Below are 17,267 nucleotides of genomic sequence, written 5' to 3'. Positions count from 1 at the left end.
ATTTTACAGACAAGAGTATTAAACACGGCAAGGTTGGCAACTGCTGCGCTGTCCTGTCACTGCCTTGGGGAAACGTTTGCCTTTCTCGCAGCCTGAACTTTTAGCCTGTGCTAGTCTTGGAGGGAACGTTTACAAACATTTGTTCAGAAATGCTTATCCTCCGGGCAGGCAGCACTGCTTCTGTGATTGAGCGGTGGGGTTTATATAGTCAGATTTCTCTTCCCACCCTCCTCACCAAATATGGACCTTATTCCCTTCCTTTGCCTCTGTCTGCCCTAAACCCTGGGGGTTTGACTGCCCTCCACCGGCATCTGAAAATAGCCTGCTCTTCCTCTGCTTGCTCCTGGCTTTCTTGGCCTAATGACCGTGAGCAGTTTCTTTGCCAATACGCATCTGTTTCGGCTCAGCCCTAGACCCCTGTGAAAGCAGCACCATACGTTGACAGCTCGAGCGACTTGCAAACAGCAACTCAGATGCAGCTCTGCGTCCCTTGGTCCTATGAGCCACCCTGGTGCTGTTAGAGAGGAGAGTTGCATCCAGCTGAGCTCTAGGAATTGTTGGCTCCCATTCCTTCAGCCGAAAAAGGGTGCGATGCCTGCCTGACGTTAGGGGTGTCACGAATATCAGTTCATATTTGCAGGGAGCGCCGGGTTTCAGTGATGCTCCTTTCGTCAGCTTCTCCAGTTGACCCCTTTGCAGCCCGCCATGCAGGACTCCAGCGCACCTATGCAGCCTGCCCACCGCCTGCCCTTGCTCTGAGAGCTCCCTCCCCTCGCAGATACCGAATCTACCTTGAGCCTGAGCGGCCCCTCCCCGCCCCGTGTTGCAGAGCACCAGGCAAAGTGCTTTTCCCTCAGAGGGATGCAGTAACACACTTTCTTCTGGCTGAACAGCCACGTTGGGGGAGAATGAGCTGAGGTTGCCTCGGCTTGCTCTCCAAAACCAGAGCAATGCTGCAGTCGCCTGGTAACTGCTGCTAAAACCTGCACTGGCTGTTGGGTTCCTAGAAGAGCAGCTGAGCAATGCCCAGGCCAGGCCAGGGGAGGTTTGGCTCTGAAGGGTCTCTCCAGCTCCCCCCATGAGTCTTGCAACCCATCACTGGGTCAGTAATGGCTATGGTCGTGCCAGTACAAAAACGTCGTAAATACCTTTGTTCTGCCAGAAATTGTCGTGGTGTAGGGAAACCTTTGGCTAGATTTGCAACAGACTGTTGGCTCTAAGATGAATGAAGCCCTGGCCTCCAAATTCAGAGGACGTTGCAGTGCAGGAGCATCTTAGTCTGCTGTGTTGAAGCAGGAGGTGACTTTAATTAGCACGTTTCCAGCAAATAATTGTATTTACATGGGTGAGGGCCGTGTCTCCCGGCTCTGTGCCCAGCAGTGTGCAGGTACCAGCTGCCAGCGAAGCTTAAATGTGCTGAACGTCTGTGTTGCACCATGTCTGAAGGGGAGTACCTGTGGGATGGGGGTGCGCAGCTGGTACGTGTGTAAATAACTGAGGGCTCCCTCGGTGCTCGTGCGCCTCTGGATTTCTGACAAGTGGTTCACGAGGCTCGGCAGAGGCTGCTGTGGCTGGGGGGCTGCTTTAAAGTACAGTTGGTTCTTGTAGCTCTACAAAAAAGTACTTCTAAAATCCTCTTGTGGGTTTTTTTTCTTTTTTTTTTTTTTTTGTAGGAAGTATTGTGAGTGTGGGCGATCCAAAAAAGAAGTACACGTGTTTTGAGAAGATTGGACAAGGGTTAGTATACGTTCCTTCTCTGCCCTGTACCTTTCCTTATGCTAAGAAGAAAGCACTGAGGCCAGGCGAAGTTAGTTTGCTGGAAAAGCTGTTGGTGACGCTTTGGAGAATAAATTCTGTTTGGTTGGTTTTTTGTTTTGGGGTTTTTTTTTGGGTTGTTTTGGTGGGTTCCAGCTCCCACCAGCTCCTCTCCCTTTCCTGGTAAAGCCTTGAGTCACAGTGACTGGGGTTTTTCGTGTGATTGTGTTTTAATATAAGAAAATATGTCATTAGATGATCAGGTTGCTAAATATAGCTGCAAGCAGGGAAGGAACTGCTTATTTTCAGCATGCAAGACAATCTTCAAATTACAGCTCTCCTCGGCGTGGGTGTTGTGCACCTCTTAGCAGGGTAGGGGGTAAGTAGGAGTTGTGGGAGAGGCTGTAGTGAGGCAGATCAGTGCAAATCACTGAGATCTGCTGTCAGCTCCATGTGCTGAGGCTCAGACTCCCGTTTCCCTCACTACAAATGCCACACTTGTTTACTTTAGCTGATCCTATGTGCTCTGTAATCGCGTTGGGCAGTCTGCAAGCCAGGGCAGTGCAGTCATGCCAGTTTAAATGGAGTCAAGTCACGGTCCTACAAGCTGCGCTACGTTGCAGCAAGGGTTTGGATGACCGTAGTGTCCCTTATTAGGAGCTTTGTTCCCCATAAATTCTCTGGCTGCTGCTCCAACAGCAGTCTTGGCTGAGGAATATTTCAGATGATATGTACCACTGGAATTATTGCATGAAAAGGAATGGGACTGAGTGCACTTCAAAGAGACAAGTGGGAAGGGGCGTATGTTAAGCGCTCAGTCTTGCTATGAGGCACCAATAGGTGGTTTGGTTTTTTATTTTTTTCCTTTTCTCTCTTTTGTTTAGAGCTTCTGGTACAGTTTACACGGCAATGGATGTAGCTACAGGACAGGAGGTAAGTGCTACCAGAATAAGACAGCAGTGGATTTTGGATTATGTCCTAAAAGGTCAAGTTGATGCTACAGAATAAAGACGGTCTTTCAAGGGTTCATGACATCTCATTTTTAATGGGGTATTTATTTCCTTACTAATGAGGCTTGGTCGGGTGGTCTGAGCAGAGAACTGGAAAAAATTATTTCCCACGTGCTGATTCCTGAATCATTTTGTATTTCTAAAGAATCTTTCTGTGACCACAAAGGCTAGAAGCAAATGTTCGGACTGAGTAGTTCCTCAGTAGAAGCTTATCTCTTCATCCTCAACATTCCTGCCTGTCCCCATTTAAACTCTTTTATATGCCCTCTGCTCCTTTGCTTCCTACACTTGTATACTAGTTGACTTGCATAGTGCTCACTTGCTTTCTGGCCTTGAACTGAGAGACAAGGAATGTCTGTCTGGTTTGGGTTTTTTCCCCCCTCCCGAATATTGAAAAGTGCCCTGCATATTGCATGCATGCATAATAAACTAGTAGTGATGGATATGCAGCATCTGTGGAAACCATTATTGCTAGATGGAGGATTTTTAAAAAGGAAAGTGTATGCATTATTCCAAATATATTTATGGAAGTCTGCAGCAATGCGTATCTACTTTGCATTTCTACAGTGTCAGGGTTATCCACCAGTGAATTCTGTAATTGTGCTTTTTGCTGAAACTCCTTCACTGCCTTTTCCAGTTCCTGAATCACAGAACGGTTTGGGTTGGAAGGGACCTTAAAGACCGTCCAGTCCAACCCCCCTGCCATGGGCAGGGACACCTTCCACCAGACCAGGTTGCTCCCAGCCCCATCCAACCTGACCTTGAGCACTGCCAGGGAGGGGGCAGCCACAGCTTCTCTGGGCAACCTGCTCTGGTGTCCCTCGCTGTAAAGAACTTCCTCCTGTGTGGACTGGCTGCAGGGACTCACAGAGTTACTAAATGGCTGAGGAAACTATGAGGAAAAAGTGTTTTCCCGCTTCATTTGAATGTGGGACTGAAATTATCGACACTGGTACTGGCAAGTTTCTGAGGAACTCCTGTAATAATGCTTTACTTGTTTTTTCTTCACTGCAGGTTGCAATCAAACAGATGAATTTGCAGCAGCAGCCCAAAAAAGAACTGATTATTAATGAAATCCTTGTGATGAGGGAAAACAAAAACCCCAACATTGTCAACTACCTGGACAGGTATGTTATGATTTGAAGAGTTCACAAAGGGACTCTGGAAAACGCTTCCTTGCCACTTTCTTAAGTGATCCTGTCACAGCTTAATTCAGGTAGAGAACAACCTTGCATTGTTTAATGCGTGTGGCCGTGTTGGGATGTGGGTGGCTTGGTGGTCTCTCTCCATATCCTAAGAGAAGCAGGTGTCCGAGTCGGTGTTAGTGAAGTACCTAGGCTCTCTTTAGAGGTGCTGGCAGCAAAGGCAGTAGCAGTATGCTGTCAGGACTCTTCTTGAGCTCTCTCCTTTGCCAAATTGGACACAACAAGCCATTTCCTTCCTGCTACCAGAGAAGAAATAGAAATAGTTCGAACTGTGTTGTTTGTTTGCGCTTTCCTCTTCCTCTTCTTTCCTCTTCCACTGACCAACGCTGACATTCCGCTTACAGAGGAGGAAACTGCTTCCAGGGTTAGAAGGTAATCTTGTCCTTGTGGCTGTCCACTGAGGTTTTCTGCACAGTAGCATAGCAGTGATGAGGGTGAATGACATGCGACATATATTCAAGCAAGGCTGCTTTCTTGTGGGTGTGACAAAGGGAGAAGAGGAGACCTGGTACGGACGTAAGAACTTTTTGGAAGACCGAGAGAACGGGGTTATTCCTTGCTTAGAGCTGGGCTTTGTGGGCTCATACACATGCTGTGGCGCTCTTGCTCAGCTTTGGGTGTGGTATGTCCATAAGGGACAGTTCCTCCTTGGATCTTTGCTTTTCCTTAAGGCAAGAGCTGCACCTAATAGCTTGTCTGTGTGCAGACCTGCTCTGCTTGTTCTTGGGCTGATGTCCCTTGGACTGTGACAGTAACAGAGCAGAAGCAAGCAGCACGGTGGCTGCTGCGCTGAGTGTAAACTGTTTTTAAAATAAACATGTGTAGCTGTGAAAATTCTGGTCACTATAGCTCGAGGCAGTAAAATGCCCATGTCTGCAAACAGACGTGGCTGTGAGAGCTCTTCCCCACGGGGTGTTAATGCCGTGCATAAGGGCTGTGGTAGCAGTGCCGCCATCGTCAGCTCTTTGGAGGTTGACGGCTTTGGAAAGAGGCACTGGTAGATGTCCCTCTTTGGGGTAGGGAGCTGCCTTTGAAAGGGTGAGAAATCCTTGCATTTTCCCCTGTTTGAATTCCAGGAAAACAGTTACAACCTGTCAGTATCGGCACGTGGGGCATGCTGAAACCCCAAGAGGCCAAGGCGTCGCGCGGTGGTTGAATTCACCGTCAACGTAACATGGGTGCGTTGTGTCACGCCTGCGTCGGTCACCTGATGTTAAAGATTTAGCTGGTTCCCGCCGAGCTGCAGCGGGATTTTCAGTCTGCTCTGCTCAGCGTCACAATCTAGTGGTCCTGATGAGCTGCAGGTTTGGCTTAGTGTAGGGTAAAGAGTGCCTAGATAGGGTGAGCTGCAGGCTTGAATCTTGGCAGCTCTTTTTTTTTGTTGTTTTTTGAAGATGCAATGGAGGGATGTGACCTAGAACCTCTTTTGGAAATCTGAGAGAATATTTGCACCCTTGTTTGCTCTGCGTGTGTATCAGAATCTTATCAGCTGTTTCTTTAACAGGTTTCTTTAACAGGCTTTTAATGTCTTAGCCAAAAAAAGTACTACTTTTATACTGCAGCATCTGTTGTGATGCTGAATTTGTATGGTGCTGTGTCCTGTGCATGGCTTTGTTGAAGGGCCAGAAAGTCTTCTCCTGAGGTTTTGTGGAAGGGCACAGGGAAGAGATGCTGGGCAGATGCCCTGTCCTTACAGAGAGCAGCAGGCTATATTACCTGTGTAAAATGAAACAAGTAGTAAAGAAGAGTTAAGAGTTGCATCTGGGCTGAAAATGTTTATTTCTCCTGGCTGATTAGAGGCTTTGTTTTGGCCAAACTGTTTGAGAGACCTGTTGTTCTCGTTAGAGGGAGCGTCGCTGAGCTACATGCACTTGCCTTGTCTAGCCAGCACATCCCAGCTGTAGGGTAGCTGTGTGTCCTGCCGTCTTGTTCGAACTTCCAGCGACAAAAGCTGCTGCTTTTGTCCTCCACTTTCTCTCGCTAATCTTTTCAGGGGGATTAGCTTTTGTTTGAGTGCCGCAAATGGACAGAGCAGCAACGGGGATGAGCGGGGGGGGGGGGTGTGTTCTTGTGCCTATTATGCCGCTTCAGCTTTGCAACTGCAGGATCCTGTTGCTGGGGAGCTGCGTCCCTGCTGCCCGGCCTAACGCGCCTGTTTGCTTCCCGAGTGCTGAATTAAACTGATATTTGAACGCCGCTTGCTGGCTCCTGCCTGCTGCTGTCACAGAAGCAAATGCGAGGAAGGATGAGCTTGCCACTGTGGGACCTGGTTTCTTTTGCAGTTCTGACCGTGTCTCTCTTTCTGAGTCCCTAACGGGAGCTGCAAGATAGTCATTGGTATAAACCAGCTCTCTCGCTTCTCTGTGCCTTAGCTCCTGCCCTTATGCAAGGGTTTCCTGGCTAGATGGAGGATTTTTAAAAAGGAAAGTGTATGCTTTATCCTCTCTGACCTCCATGGCCTCCTCGCTCGTGGTTCAGGGGTCTGGCTGGTTTACTGTCGTGTCCCCCCCCCCAGACATCACTGTGCAAATAGTGCATTTACGCTTCACACAGCTTTTTCTGCTGCCGTGCAAGTGACCAGTGTGGCATGAAGCTGTGCTGTGACGTTTGAGAGAGTGACATGGCCTAATTCAGCACTGCTTAGGAGCTGATTTATAGAAGCATCTGGCTCTGAAGACAGTGACGCTAGTTATCCTGTGCAGAGAAGCAGCCACTTGTGCTGAGTTGCCTTCTGGAGGTGCCAGTTTCTTTCTACTGTGTGAAAGAGCCCTCAGAGTCTTGCTTCTAAACTCGAGCATCAGATGCCCAGTGTTAGGCAAAGCAAACTCCTCCCCTTTGGATTCTTTCTTTCTGAAGAACTCTCCTTAACCTAATAAACCCCACAAATCCTCACTTTAAGTGGTAGCTACTGTTACCCTCACCCCAACCCCAAACTCAACTAGGGCTGGAAGGTCAATGAATAAAGCTGAAGATGTATGACAGTCATGCCACAAGGAGACACTGATTTTTTTTTCCCAACTGACCTCATGCTTGCATGTTGGAGGCATGTTGCTGGTGCAGAAATCTGCGACGAATGATCTTGCTCTTCTGGGCCAACCCACATTTTATAAAGTTTATTGATAAAAAAGGACTATGACTGACTGGTGCGTGCATGTGATAGGAGGGGCTTGGTGGACACCTTCCAAAGGTATCATAAGTGGAAGCTGAGGGACACCTTACAGGAGCAGACGTTACCTGCTCTTGCAGGTGGATGAAGAGAAAGCTGTAGACCACCTCCTCCTTCCTCAAAGACTTTCATCAGCTTTTTTTTTTACTGCCAGCGTGGGTTTGGAACGTGACTGTGGGTCACAAGGTGCGACACCAAGCTATGCCTGACGTCACCTGTAGAGCAGCGTGTAGGTGTATGGACTTCCTGATGGTGTCTCCGGAACTGCTGAGAGAGGGGTTTTGAGTCATGCCTGCAGTAGGCAGCTCGGTGACTAAAACTGGCCTCTGCTGCGCCGAGAGAGCGAAAAGCTCCCCGAGACGGTACCACCCAGTCTTCTGAAATGACATTTCACTCGTCGGCCGCTGGCAGGGAGCCACCGTTAATTCCACCTCCCGGCGTGTTAGGTCAGATCTACCAATTATTGAGGGGACTTGGCACGTGCCTTTGGCTGCTCACGGCCCAGCTTCGGTTCACAGCGTGGATCTTGGCTCGCTCCATCCCTTTTGGCTGCAGAGAGGTACCAGCTTGCTCCCAGCACGTGCAACCTGAGGTTGTCACACAGGAGCGGTGGAGCCCGTTCTGCCCCATCCTTAGAGTCGAGTGGATTTGGGCTGCAGAGGGTGGTATTGGCAACAAAGGGAAGCGTTGGATGTCTGGGGTGACTGATTTGTTGAGAGGGTGCTGATAAAATCTGGAGAGAGCCTGGTTTGGCAGAAGTCATGAAGAAGTCGCAACAGCATAGTGGCAGGGAGGAAGGGTATGACTGGAGTAGCATTCAGAGACCGTTAGAAGGTAGATGACCCACAGAGTTGGCAGGAGTGCCTCTGAAAGCAATTCTGCGGCTCCTCTTTCACTCCAAGGGGCTGCTCTGCAGGTGGTACTGCTTTTGCTGGGGTCTGTGGTGCCAGGGAAAAAAATGCCAGTGCATCAGCTTCTGTTCTGTAGTTGAGCTGGAGACCTGTCTGCTCTGGGAGCATAGAGCCCTGTGCCCTTGGGCTCTGTATCCTGAAAGAAACTCCAGACTCCTACCTCCCTGCATAGTCTTCAGCATTGCCAAACCAAGAAACCATCTTTGTCTTCAGTATTAGAAGCTCTCCATAGCTCTAACACTTCTGTCACACAGCTCAGGCTACAGTTCTTATTTTGGGTGAGTTTTTTCATTAGCTCGGGTGTTGTCAGTGTGTCCTTTTGGAGTCAAAGCCCACCCTCTGCCCACTCCTGTGATGTCTCATGCATGTCTGTCCACTTTCCATGCCAAGTTGGTCTTAATAACTTCTTTCTGCTTCACTGTTGCTTTCTGTTCACTAGAACCTGTCCTGCTTTTTTTGCCTCTGGTTCCTAGCAAATACACTATTCACTCTTCAGTAGGATCCGTGTTTCAGAGCAAGGCAGATGTCTGCTTGATGAACTCTAATGCCAGCAGAAGCTTTTAATTAGATTTTCAGCCCTCTCTCTTGACTCATCTGTCCACTCACTTGAAAAATGGGAGGATAGGCTGAGAAGGTGGGTTTTCAAGCTGGTGATTCCTTCCTTCAGGAATGTGTCATCCTGAAGTATCTGTCATGGAAGGTTGCGTTGATGTTTTTCCAGATGGCCCCAAAAAGGCAGAAGTGGTTGGTGGTTTGGGTTGGTTTGGTTTTCTTAAAATGAGTTAATGCTGAAGTGTCCATCCAGGTCTTCTACTTTTAGACATGAGCACACACACTCCCAGCAGAGAAGAATATCCCAAACTGCTGAGAAAACTCGCTCTTGCCTCAGCTGTTGCCTCCCCATCTTCCTACAGGCCTTTTTGGACAAGACCTGCCCTTTTGGCTTTCCTTTTTTTTTTTTGTTTTAAGTCTTTAGAATTGCTATTGCATCCATCAAGATGTTCCCATTTGCCCTTATGAATGGTTCTGAATTTTTCAGACAAAATCCCAAACTAGTTGGGTAGCATAAAAAAGATTGAGGTGATCCTTCAAATGCGTGATGCTTAAAAAAAAAGCGTTCTTTCTTGGTTGTTTGTGGGCAGCCATCCATTTTGTCCACCAGGATTGCCCCTGGGCCTAGGCAAAGCAGGCAGTTGCTTAGGCCAGAAGGATGTCAGTAGTAATGAAGCCACCCCCAGCCACCTCTTGGACTCCATCCTCGACTAGTAGCTCTTCCCCTTCTCTCCCAGCAGCGGCAGGAGTTGTAAGGTCAGGTCTCCATCTTAGGCTGGGCCCTTTCCACGGCAGCAAAATTCAGCCTTGCCTTTATGGCCGGGAAGCTGGTAGCCTGCGCTCCCATGACCTCTCTCCTCGACTTTCTGCGCTCACCCTGCTCTCTGCTCATCCAAGCTGTGATCAGATCCTCGTGTGTACGGGAAGTACCACGAATACCTGGTGCCCCAGTACTGCTAAAGATGCTGCTCAAGCCTCATGCCTTCTCTGCACCGCTGAGACAGCTTTAAGACCCAGTGCGTTCCGGCTAGGTGAGCGGTGGCATGCTCGTACTTGCTGGTTTTAAAGTCTGGTTTTGGCTCTTCAGTTACCTTGTAGGAGAAGAGCTCTGGGTGGTCATGGAGTACCTGGCAGGAGGCTCCCTAACAGACGTTGTGACCGAGACCTGCATGGACGAAGGACAAATCGCAGCTGTGTGCCGAGAGGTAAAGCGGCACTCGCGCCTGGAGGGAGCTGTGATTGGGAAGGGGACACGGGCTTTCCACAGCCTCCACTGTCTCCAGCTTCTGTAATGCAACAGTCGTTCTTTCAGAGGCTGGATTTCATCTGGGAGGTTGCAGCACACAATCCTAATGCAAGCCTAATATGTTTCACCCTAGAGGGGTGGACTGGGGTGCAAAATGGAGTTGGAAACCCCTTGGTTATGCCTGTTCTCCAGGTCTTTTGAGACTAAGTTGTCCTCCTAGGACCTGCTGATCCCAGTGGCATATCTCTCTGTAGCCCTGCACATACTGAATGTGAAAGACTCTAAGCCACTGAGGCCTTGCTACTCAAAATGCACGTTGTTAAGAGTCCGTTAATTGGCTAATTGTGACTGGTGAATAATTTCATGCACAGTAAGAATATCTCAATTATTACTTTTTTCCCCCCCCAGTGTCTCCAAGCTCTGGAATTCCTCCATTCAAACCAAGTTATTCACAGAGACATCAAGAGTGACAACATCCTGCTGGGAATGGATGGCTCTGTCAAACTAAGTATGTGGGGAACATTGCTGGTGATGACTTGAGTTACCAACCCAGGCCTGTTATCTGCTCTGGGCCAGGCCTAGTAGGCAGATGGGTGTTTGAGGTGCTTGATGCTGTGGCGATGAAGAGGCTGTAGAAATGCTCCTGTAGGTATTTTCATGGCATTAGTTTTAACAGAGATTGGCAAGCCTGAATCCTTGTGAACTGATACCAGACTCAAAGTGGGAATTGGGGTTTGTTTAGCTTTGGGCCATCTGTTTTCGTGGACTCAAATAATAGTATTTGAATGCTACTTCAGTCTAGAAAGCTGGGTTTGAAGGTGTAGGGCCAGAAGATTTTATTTGTGAGTGATCTCTTCAGTCTGGAAAATACTGCAGGTCCTTGGGGGGCAGGGGGAGTGGAGGGAGAATTGAAAACTGTGTAACTAGAAAACATTTAATCTTAAAATGCCAACCCAGACTGGACTCTTAACTATAGTTTATTCCTTGTGTTATCACCAAGAATGAAGACCTTGAGACTGTTCTGCCCCTCGGGTGCTAAGGTAGCTGTTGTGGTTGTCATTGTCCCTGTAGAAATCAGTCTGGAAACCTAGTGAATGATTATCTTCCACCTATAGCTTTAACAGAATTGTGCTTCCTTTCTCTCCCTCTTGGTTCTGTTGGCTAGCACCCAACAGGCATAAATAAATCTATTTTTGTCGTCAGTGACAGCAGATATGACTCAAAATTCACACAGTGCAGATATGCTGAGTAAGAAGGTGGGGGTTTTTTTGCACATAATTGCTTTTTAGAGTAAAGCTGTACTTTGGTACGGTCAAATCTCTGGAGTGTTAGTGATGAAAAACTGCTCAGGGCCAAAGTGCTCTGTTCTTATGGAATAACGTCTTTGAGCACAGTATGCAGGTACCGGGCTGTAGTTTAAAGTTAGAGAAGTCCCTGTGGATATGATGCGGTAACCTTCTGGACCTGAGCTGCTTATTGCCTCTGCTGGAAGTTTGCTCTGTTTATGAACCATATGTACCTTTCCTGGTTGTTACCCTTGATGAAAACTCAGTCAGGGATCAGTTTAATTTCATCATTCTGCCTAAAATTAGACCCGTGGTGCCATAGGGGGTCAGGATGGGCAGCGCGTCTTGCTGTGTTGATTCTGCTGGGCTCACAAGAACAGAATTCGTTTTCTTTTGGTAAGTCAAATACAAATAAGACATAGGACCCAGCAATCTTTGTGTGAAGGCTCCATCTTTCTGCCTATTTGAAGAAAATAATCAATATAAATTGAGGTACTTTAAATTTATTCTGAACACTGTTTGCTCTGTAAAGCAAATCCTGTTTGAGAGTTTATATACCTACTGGGCAAGTAATATCTCTGGGACTGAAAGTATTACCAGACACTACAGTATGTGGGGCGTATCTAGATCAGATTGTGCATTAATTTCTGTTTTCACATACCCAGGAACAGTCTTTAAACCATATATTACATAGTGTGTTAGAGCTGCATAACGCTGCAAACACAGTCAAGTGTCTCAGCATCCATATACGGTTATTTACTGATCCCCATCATTCACAGAGACAGGTCAGCAGCTCTGCAACCCTCATGGCTTCAGTGAGTCAGACTGAGAAACTTCTCTCTCAACACTGCCTTCTGTTAGCCACAAACCCACCCCTCAGCCACAAACCCACCCCTCCTCTCACAGTTGCAGCAGCAACGCACCGGACGCTGCAGCATAATGGGTGCTGCAGCTCTGGCATCGGTCAGTGTTGATTTTGGAGAAACTTGCTGATGTCTAAGTCTGTTTCTTCCCCTCCCTCTCTTTAATTTTTCCAGCTGACTTCGGCTTCTGTGCCCAGATCACTCCTGAGCAGAGCAAACGCAGCACCATGGTGGGGACCCCGTACTGGATGGCACCTGAAGTGGTGACGCGGAAGGCGTACGGGCCCAAAGTGGACATCTGGTCGCTGGGGATAATGGCCATCGAGATGATCGAAGGAGAGCCCCCCTACCTCAATGAGAACCCCCTGAGAGTACGCGAGTATCTTTTGCCCTCGGGTCTTTGCTAAGCCTTCTGGTGAAACCAGGCTCTAGAGGAGGCAGGTGAATCCTCCGGTGTGACCTGCAGCCCCTTATCTCCTTAGGTGTCCTAGTGAGAAGGCTGAGACAGTTTTAGATAAAAGCCATAGTTTGCTCTGGGTAGCAGAGATGTGGGTTCTTCCTGTTGCAGACCCTCTGGTCAGCTCTGGTGAGGTAGATCATGCACCCTCGTCTTTTCCCACTTTCTGGAGATGCTGATAGAGGCAGAAGGAGTACCTGATGGCACCAAAGCAACTGACTCCTTGAATCCTCGTGCCCTGTGAGTGGGGAAGAGTTCTCCTTAAGTTCAAAAATACGACACATTGCTATGCTATAAATGGAGCTTTTTCCTACTGGTGGATTGTTCCTTCTTGCATGCTCCAAATAAAACTACAAGCTTAAAAAGTCTTTACACAGAGCTTAAGCCTCCTGATGTCTTTCCCTTGTTTAGTTTTTAATGAAAAGGGAGATACTGTCAGTATGTAGGGATGTCACTGCACTTGATATAAGCCAGCTTTATGGCTTCTCCCTCAGCTACACGGGGTGATGGGATCTAGGAAAATTCTGTTTAACTTTTGTCTCCGTCTCTTGCGCTGGAAGTGATTTTTGGGAGAGAAGAGTAGCGGCTAAGAAGAGTGAAAGGAAAGAAACTGGGTGTTGAGGTAAACGAGGGTGGTTAAGTAACAGTACTTTGACCTCATTTAGCTCAACTTGTGCCAATTCCCAGGCTATCAGGCTGCTCCCATGGGATGTGCTGAGCCCTGTGCTCAAAGGGCCTGCATATTAACAAGTCTCTGACAGATTTCCGTTTCCTTTGAAAATCCACCCAGGAAGTTTCTTGCATGAAATGGGTGAATTCTCGAGTTCCTTGATTTTCAGAGGGGGTGTGTATGTGAATGGTTCATCCCCAAGCAGTAGCAAAACTGCTTGTTTCTGCAGGATGTTAAAGGCTGCTCGAGGGTCTGCTGGCTTTTTAAGAAGCCAACTGCATCTTCAGAGTATTGACTTTTTAGGCCTTGTGCACTCAGGCAAATTACTAACAGAAGAAAATCTCGTATTTATTCAGGGGTACCTTCCCATGAAGATATAGTTATTGCAGGAGTCTAGCACTGGTAGAGTCATGCCAGTTAACTTCCGTATGTAAATACGGTCTGGAATGTTGTTTTTGTCCTCCTAATCCCCTGAGAGGGCTGCAGGATCCAAACCCAGATTACGAGGGTAAAACAATAAAGGATTGGATCCCATCCACATGAAAACAGGGCTGGCAGCTATTCTGTTTGCTGAAACTTAAGCATTGATTAGTCACCCTGATAAGGTGGGGGTTTTTTCCTCCCCATTGAACTAGGAGGAGGGAGAGGAGAAATGAGTGTCCCTAATCCAGAGACGGAATCTAACCTTCATAACCTCCTGTTTCTTTGGTGCTTGTTTTTGCTTTAGGCCCTGTATCTCATTGCCACTAACGGGACTCCAGAACTGCAGAATCCAGAAAAGCTTTCACCCATATTCCGAGACTTCTTAAATCGCTGTCTTGAAATGGATGTGGAAAAGAGAGGTTCTGCGAAAGAGCTGCTACAGGTAGGTGATGTGGAACAGGGCTGAATCAATCCAGTCACGCAGTCCCGAGTGAGGCCAGGCTTATGGCAAGATCTTGTTTGGGGTCTTAAATGCTGCGTCAGCTGAAGGCACAAGCCCAGCTAAGGTAACCCGCCAGGAAAAGAAAGAAACCAACCCCAAAACCTCAATCTGTAATAAAGTGTTAAGGGACAACTCCCTTTTTATGCTGTTCTTCCTGCTAGCAGCCGCTGTGCAGCATGTTCTGTAGCCAGCCCCAGACAGCAGCTGTGCTGCAGGCCTGACAAATGCTGGGCCCCTTAATGCCTGTGGCTCCCTCACACAGCTGGCCACGACATCTGTGTGAGTTGTCATGGTCGTGCCATGCTTGTTCTGATTTGGGCAGCAGGAGGGCTTCTAGCTGTCGGATGTTCTGGTTGTCTCCCTTCGGGTGGAGGCATCACAAAGCTCTTTGGAATATGCATTAACTGGGGCGGTCTGGCCTTACCACATTTTGCCAGGGACTACTCCTCACAGAGGCGATGGAACAAAGCTTGGGAGATACCTTGATCACAGAATGGTTTGGGTTGGAAGGCACCTTAAAGACCATCTAGTCCAACTCCAGTGCCGTGGGCAGGGACACCTTCCACTAGACCAGGTTGCTCCCAGCCCCATCCAACCTGGCCTTGAGCACTGCCAGGGAGGGGGCAGCCACAGCTGCTCTGGGCAACCTGTGCCACTGTCTCATCACCCTATCGTCAGTTATTTAGCTGAAAATCTGGTGTCTTAGTCCGAACTCGTGGTGAAGGGGGAGGGCCCAGCTGCCAGGCTTTTTACCAACATGGATGAGAGGAGCGGTTCATGCGTTCCTTCTGTCAAATTTGCTGTGTGTGGGGAAAAAACATAGCTCTTTGTAAAATAAATCTGTGTTTGGGGCTCTCAGACCTCAACTGTGAGACAGTTGCCTTTTAGGTTTTCATTTTTTTCCACTAGTTTGTCTAGTGGATTCAGCTGTAGATGTGTTGCTGCCTTCTGAGACTGTAACGAAGCGTTTGTCACTGACGGAATGGCAGTAGTTGAAAGATCACTTTTTCTCCTGGACTTTCCAGCCCCAAAATACCAGAGACCAGTAATGTTCTGTTCCTTGGAGCAGAAGAACATTTTAACTGTAACATTTCTGCCTGTTTTTAACTACCTTTTAGCCTCTGATTTTATTTTTAATTTTTTTTTTTTCCCCCCATTTCTGAAGCATGTTGCCTTGGGTGATTAATCCCTACTGATGCTCAGAAGTCCTGTGGGATGCAGTTGCTTTTTGTTTTCAGAACAGCTTGCCCTACATGCCTTCACTCTCACCTGAGAGCTGTTTTGATAATGGATATTGTTTTGCTTAACAGAGCACCTTGTATAGGAGACTGACTGAATGGTTCTGTGTTGCAAGCTCTGTGCTCCTCTCCTAAATTCCAGCTGCTTTGGAAATTTCTAATATCCATAGAAGGCCAAAGCAATGCTTTCACCAGACCTGTGGTAACAGGGAAGAGGGAAATGAGGGGTGATTCCTGCAGGAAGCCCTCTGCCTTGCGTTTGAACCGCACAGGTTGTTTTTAGGACGTGTTCCTTCAACGCAGAATTTCCCTATCGATTTTGCAAGACTTTATAATTCCCCGGGGAAATTCGCTGAGTTTTGCTTGGTCTTGAACATGTACAAACATGGGAGAATTTACCATGTGTCGGGTGCAAATCTGTTCATCCCTTCAGGCAAGCCCCAAAAGTTTGTGGTGGTAACAGACCTTTTGGTTTCACCTGTTCAGAGATTAGAGTAGGTTGCTAGAATTCATATGGGTCTAGGCGCCAGTATTTTGAGTAGCCATCAGACTTCTGGAGCATGTCCTGAAAAATGTAACCTTTTTTCTTTCTTCTTCTTCTTCCCAGCACCAGTTCCTCAAAATTGCAAAGCCTCTATCTAGTCTCACTCCTCTGATTATTGCAGCTAAAGAGGCAGCCAAGAACAACCATTAAAGTGGTGGTGTCAACACAGTTGTGTCAAGACTTTCAGATGTTCGTTTTGGAGACTGAATTACCTGCCCCTCTCCCCTTCTGCTCCTTCTTCTCGGGAGTGTTCTTAAAACCTTGATCTGCCCCAAAGGGTGGCAGAGGTGGTGTTCACTGAACGTGGAAGGGCACGCGGCGGGGGACGCTGCTGATCTTACACAGCAAACTGTCTGTCCATCCTCGTGATGGGGGTGAGAGGGGAAGAATGTTTTGTGTGGTGGAGAAGATCTTTCTGAGAATGTCTGAACCTGACCTACACGTAGCAAAGCCAGTTTGTTTTCATATTTCTTACTGTGTTTTATTTTTAAAAATAATGTGGACCCTTAGACCGTGTTTCTCTTAATAAATTAAATCTTTTTGCTGGCTGGACTTCTCCTGCTTCTGCCAAGCTGCTATGACACCGCGGAGGCTGCTCTGTGCTTTGGATGACTTGAGGAGGGGAGGAAGCCGGCAGCAGAAATGGGAACAGCTGTAACAACTGAAAGGGGAACGAGGGCGTGAATCCGCATCCCTCCTACAGTACTGCTGGATGCTTTGAGGGAGCGTGGAGAAAGCTTCTGTGTGCTTCCTGCAGCCCTTGGAGAACTCAATTCGTGGATCATCTTTTTGCCAGATTGTGTGAATCGGGGTCTCCCCCTCCTCCTTCGGTTTCAGCTTAACTAGTTAGACAAATCTCAAACATTTCTGATGTTCTAGAAGGTAAATCACAGGAAAAATCGTCGAAGAGCTCTTTTAGGGTTATTTCATCAGCGCTGTGAGGCTTCTTAGAGACCCTTGCCCTGTATGATAAAGCAAACGGAGCAATTACTCTTATGAAGATAAGATGTGCCTGCAAAATGATGTTGAAAACTCTTGTTTCTTACAGCAAGGGCAATGGAAAACCAACTGATCAGGGATGCTGCTTTCTTCTAGGAGGCATGGGGACGTTCATTTTTTGAAATGATAGTGGGTTCTTTATGCTACCACTTCCTTTGGTTGCTAATAGTCTGTAAAACAACAGGAAACCTGGAACTACTAGAGGGATGGGTTGTAAACACTGGGCTTATGTTTAACTGTATACTGATTTTTAATAAAATGACTGCTGCTTTTCTTAAATGGGGGCTGAGGCAGGATTGGAGAATTCACTGTCACCAGATGAGTCTGTCGGATGGCTTTATTGTTCATATCATCACCAGGTGCTTGAATGTGTTGGAGAAAGTAATACAAGCTTGTCTCTTACCCTTCTTCTGCAGTCCTTTGGGCTAACAAGTGGCTCT

At 47.6% G+C, this 17,267-nt stretch overlaps 1 protein-coding gene across 7 annotated transcripts in view; it reads left to right on the top strand.

Annotated features, from left to right (window-relative positions):
* The window catches only part of PAK1 (p21 (RAC1) activated kinase 1), a 29,225-nt gene extending 13,247 nt beyond the window's left edge, over positions 1–15,978 (top strand). For 3 of the 7 annotated variants that reach the window (XM_086475686.1, XM_009952862.2, XM_086475648.1), the window contains 8 exons: positions 1,674–1,737; positions 2,640–2,688; positions 3,780–3,892; positions 9,687–9,804; positions 10,254–10,353; positions 12,169–12,365; positions 13,849–13,986; positions 15,892–15,978. In XM_086475686.1, the coding sequence (XP_086331812.1) occupies positions 1,674–1,737; positions 2,640–2,688; positions 3,780–3,892; positions 9,687–9,804; positions 10,254–10,353; positions 12,169–12,365; positions 13,849–13,986; positions 15,892–15,978 (866 nt within the window). The remainder of the gene's footprint in view (positions 1–1,673; positions 1,738–2,639; positions 2,689–3,779; positions 3,893–9,686; positions 9,805–10,253; positions 10,354–12,168; positions 12,366–13,848; positions 13,987–15,891) is intronic. The other 4 variants (XM_086475663.1, XM_086475670.1, XM_086475678.1 and 1 more) reach the window with 4 other exon arrangements.
* The last annotated feature ends 1,289 nt before the right edge of the window (positions 15,979–17,267 follow it).

Source organism: Leptosomus discolor, chromosome 1 (genome assembly GCF_034619465.1).
Source record: "Leptosomus discolor isolate bLepDis1 chromosome 1, bLepDis1.hap2, whole genome shotgun sequence".
NCBI classification, from domain to species: domain Eukaryota; kingdom Metazoa; phylum Chordata; class Aves; order Leptosomiformes; family Leptosomidae; genus Leptosomus; species Leptosomus discolor.
This window is presented reverse-complemented; position numbering and strand designations above follow the sequence as displayed.